A 4,096-nucleotide genomic window follows, 5' to 3' on the forward strand; every position below is an offset into this window, starting at 1 on the left:
ATTATATATATATATATATATATATATATACACACACACTACAGTACTACTGGTCAAAAGTTTAGAACAATAAAATGTAAGATTTTTTTTTGTTTTTTTTTTTTAAAGTCTCTTATGCTAAAGCTGCATTTAATTGTTAAAAAAAATACAATACATAAAGTCAAGAAGCCTTTTCTCCATCACTGCTGTGGGATTGTTGTATATGTGTCTACTGATACAACTGAAATATTGTTGAAAGCCTATAATTGGTCTCAACAATTGGCAGGCCTACTTTTACTACACTTGGTTTGGTACCTTCTGGAATTTCTTGAGGTCTGCTTAAATAACTCAGTTAATCAATTTTAACATATTATTGCAATCAACTTTAAAATAAAAAATGCAATGTTTGTGCAACAACCCAAATGACTCACCCTCTCCCAGTCAAGCCCTGCTTGATGCACTTGCCCAGGAGGTAACAGAAGAAAGGCAGTGAGTGATACAATTCCATTTGCTTGTAATTGAGAGCCAAAGTGAAGGCCAAGCAACCAAACAAATCCCAGCCCAAACCAAGTCCCAAAGTCCCCCATAGAGCCAGACCCAGGCTCACACTGTTATATCTGAAATTGCAGTTAAAGACTATGCACATGCTGTTCTTTTTGGATTTTAAGTTCTTGACATGACTGTGAATAGCTTAAATGAATAAATACCATAATAATAAACGGGCGATTCTAGGATTTTAATTTTAGGGGGGCTCAGCCCCCAGTGAGGGTATAATAATAAAAATAGCCTAATAATATATATATATACATACATATATACATACATACATACATATATATATATACATACACACAGTATGTATATATATATATATATATATATATACACATACATATATATTATTGCAGTATTCCACTGTATTGCATAGATAGGTATAACAAGCCAAATTCAAGTCGTCATGATCTCACACACACAACCTGCTGTACAAACACAAAATTTTACTGTTTGGATTTCTAGTACAACCCTCTTTCCTAAGCTCAAGTATGCAAACCTCTTTGCCACATGCACTGGAATATGTATTATATCGAAAGTTACATTTTCAAATGAAAATGGCAACATGATCGTTTTATAAAAGCGTTCATATGTGCTTCATTTTCACTGGAGGAAACAGCTGTGGTGTGATGAGGGGTGAACGCAGTGAAAACTTAGGCTACAGTAGATGGGGAACCGATTATTTCTCCCCCATGATATTTTGTAAACTGGATTTATGACAAAGAACTGCACAGATGCAGATATTATAACAATCGATAAACACACACCTTGTCCTCTGTTTCTCGCTCTGCACCACCGCGTGAAAAAGAGCGTGCTGAAAGACGGTTCGAAGTCTGATCGAAGAGCCGATCGAAGTCTGCCGCCATTTTCATATGAAATTTAAAGGGGACTGAGGCGATCACGAATTTGTGTACAGTTTATGGAGCTAATCGCAAAATTTTAGGGGGGCTGAGTAGTCATTTTACATTACACATCGCTATAGCCCCCCTAAAAATGGTCTAGTGACACCCATGATAATAAATAAATACCATAGCAATTAAGGTAAAGGTTAAAGGATACTGAAAATGACCGTAGTCAATCAGTATAAGTCCTGGATACAGAAGGATGCAGAAAGCTGCAGCAACCTACGAGAACAAAATGGTACATTTTGACCAAATCAAATCATGTTAATGATTGCAAATACAAATGAACAATATACCAATTCAAAGGTAGTCTTTTAGTTACCTTTTGTTTAGAGGATCCATCGCAAAAGTAGAAGCAGTAAAGCAAAACTGCTGGAATGTAGATCAAAATATCTGTAAAAAGAACTGTTGGGACGAGGAAGGTTAATATGCATGAACACATAAATATTTCTCCTAATTTACAGAGATTTACATCATTTAACTATAACTAGATGTAACCATAAGACTGTTGACTTTCATGACCGTAAACTGTAAAAACATTATAATAGATTATTCAGAGCACTTCAATGCAGCGATTTGAACGACCTCTTATAAAACTAATTAATATATTTCCATTTTATTATTTACATACTATAAATTTTCATTTAAAAAATGACAGATGAGTAATTTCCCCAAAAACAATAATATATATTTGGATTTCACAAGATGGTGCATGAAATACAAGCATATTTGAGTAATTATATACACAGAACAAGCATATATTTTAATTTTTAAAACAATAATAATCTTTATTTGTGCATGAGTACATGATCAATATCATGTTTTAAAAAGGTTTGTGGCCAGTCTGCTGAATTCGTCATAACTATCATCATGGAAGCTTCATTAGAAATAACTTTAAAATAATAGAAACAAAAGTTTATAGGTGGATTAATGCCCATTATAATTCCAGTATTTCTGCAAAATCAGTAAGTTACTCCCCAAAATGGAGGAAGACGGTAACTTTGGGAGAAGAATTGTTAAATAAATTATGTTATTTATGTTTTCTTTGTGCACAAAAAGTATTCTCGTAGCTTAGCAAAATTGAAGTTGAGCCACTGATGTCACATGGACTGTTTTACCGATGTCCTTACTACGTTTCTGGGTCTGGGAACATTTCAGCTGCGTTGCTGTCTTTGCAGGGTCAGAAAGCTCTCAGATTTCATCAAAAATATCTTAATTTGTGTTGTGTTCCGAAGAAGAAAGAAAGTCTTACAGGAACGACATAAGGGTGAGTAATTAATGACAGAATTTTCATTTTTAGGTGAACTAACCCTTTAAAAGGTAGAAATGACACCGTGACTGCCATCTAAAATATTTGAAATAAATAAATTATTGATATCAATACTTACCTGTTGCCCTCATGAACAACTTATGTGAGTGGCTTTCATAGCCTCTAGACGCATGCAACTCCACCCATTCAGGATTGAGCAGCTTTGCTCTAGAAAAATTGACACCACACAAGGCAAAATCAAAATCATCATCAAGCCACGTTAAACTGATAAATAAAAAATATGGATGCTGTACCAGGTAAAAGAACACTTACACGTATGCACAGACCAGACTGTGATATGCTGTCAAAGGAGGATAATCAAGACCCCAGTAGTTCAAATCATTATTTGTAGTATTGAAGTACCTAGTTTGAAAAAAAAAACTGTTAGGCCACATTCATATAAGGCTTTGGCCTTATAAATAAAATACTGTGACATTTAATTTCTACAAAATATAAGGAGAGGGAGCTTCACCAATATTGGTTTACTTAGCCGTGAAAGAAGAATGAGAGACTAACCATTCATGAACAGGTAGATTGTAAGTCACTTCTTGCCAGTGTCTCTGTGCTTCATAGTCACCGAACATTGGCGGTTTACCTGCACCTATTCCATTAAATGACATGCAAAATAGTATGATTTATTCATTAAAACGTAAATGTTTTTTTTCACGAATAATGTTTATCCCCCTTGATTGACGTTTTAGATGAGCTGATCTTGCTTATTTACAGATGAATGAGTTGTTCCGAACACCTGCAGCTGACTTTGACGTGTCCATATAACGTTACTGATCCTAAAGAAACCGGTGGTTCATTCAAAAAAACCAACCTGAGTAGGAATGAAAAGACACCGTCCATCTCGACGTTAAACCGAGCAGCACGCACAGTGAGATAAGGCTCCAGTTCTCCATGTCTGGTAGCCTTTAAGACTTTTGATTTAAAAATCATAAAACTGCAGCATCGCTCATGTTTTCCTAGAGAGCCGAGTCGGCTGAGATTCACTTCCTGAAACAATACGTCAGCGGAGTGGCGCTTCGTGATGACATCATACATGAGCACGTGGGTTGAAGTGATTTTTGAACTGGCTTGGCGTTTGGGCGGTCAAGGTCTGATTTGTAATTTTGATCCATGGTCTGATCAAAATTTGAAAATGTTGGTAGTAAATAAGCTATGATTTAAATAGAGTATTGAAGTGCAGTAAAGTAAAGCTGTTACTAGATGATGATCCTGAATAAATAAGCAATTATCAAATAATGGACTATCTATGGAACATCACCAGGTAAAGACACTGAATAAACTGCCTTTTGACTAATTACCAACGCTATGAACGAGATTATAAAAAAAATAGGGGGGGGGGGGG

General features: G+C 35.3%; 1 protein-coding gene across 2 annotated transcripts in view; it reads right to left on the reverse strand.

Annotated features, from left to right (window-relative positions):
• LOC107704515 (dolichyl pyrophosphate Man9GlcNAc2 alpha-1,3-glucosyltransferase-like) overlaps positions 1-3,785 on the reverse strand; it is a 15,830-nt gene extending 12,045 nt beyond the window's left edge. For both annotated transcript variants that reach the window (XM_016507449.1, XM_016507448.1), the window contains exons 1-7: positions 3,566-3,785; positions 3,259-3,343; positions 3,016-3,105; positions 2,822-2,910; positions 1,756-1,838; positions 1,591-1,655; positions 411-596 (exon numbers count right to left, since the gene is read on the reverse strand). In XM_016507449.1, the coding sequence (XP_016362935.1) occupies positions 411-596; positions 1,591-1,655; positions 1,756-1,838; positions 2,822-2,910; positions 3,016-3,105; positions 3,259-3,343; positions 3,566-3,647 (680 nt within the window). In that variant the 5' untranslated portion in view covers positions 3,648-3,785. The remainder of the gene's footprint in view (positions 1-410; positions 597-1,590; positions 1,656-1,755; positions 1,839-2,821; positions 2,911-3,015; positions 3,106-3,258; positions 3,344-3,565) is intronic.
• Positions 3,786-4,096: the final 311 nt, after the last annotated feature.

The sequence above is a fragment of the Sinocyclocheilus anshuiensis genome, unplaced genomic scaffold, assembly GCF_001515605.1.
Source record: "Sinocyclocheilus anshuiensis isolate Anshui unplaced genomic scaffold, SAMN03320099.WGS_v1.1 scaffold1538, whole genome shotgun sequence".
Lineage (NCBI taxonomy): Eukaryota > Metazoa > Chordata > Actinopteri > Cypriniformes > Cyprinidae > Sinocyclocheilus > Sinocyclocheilus anshuiensis.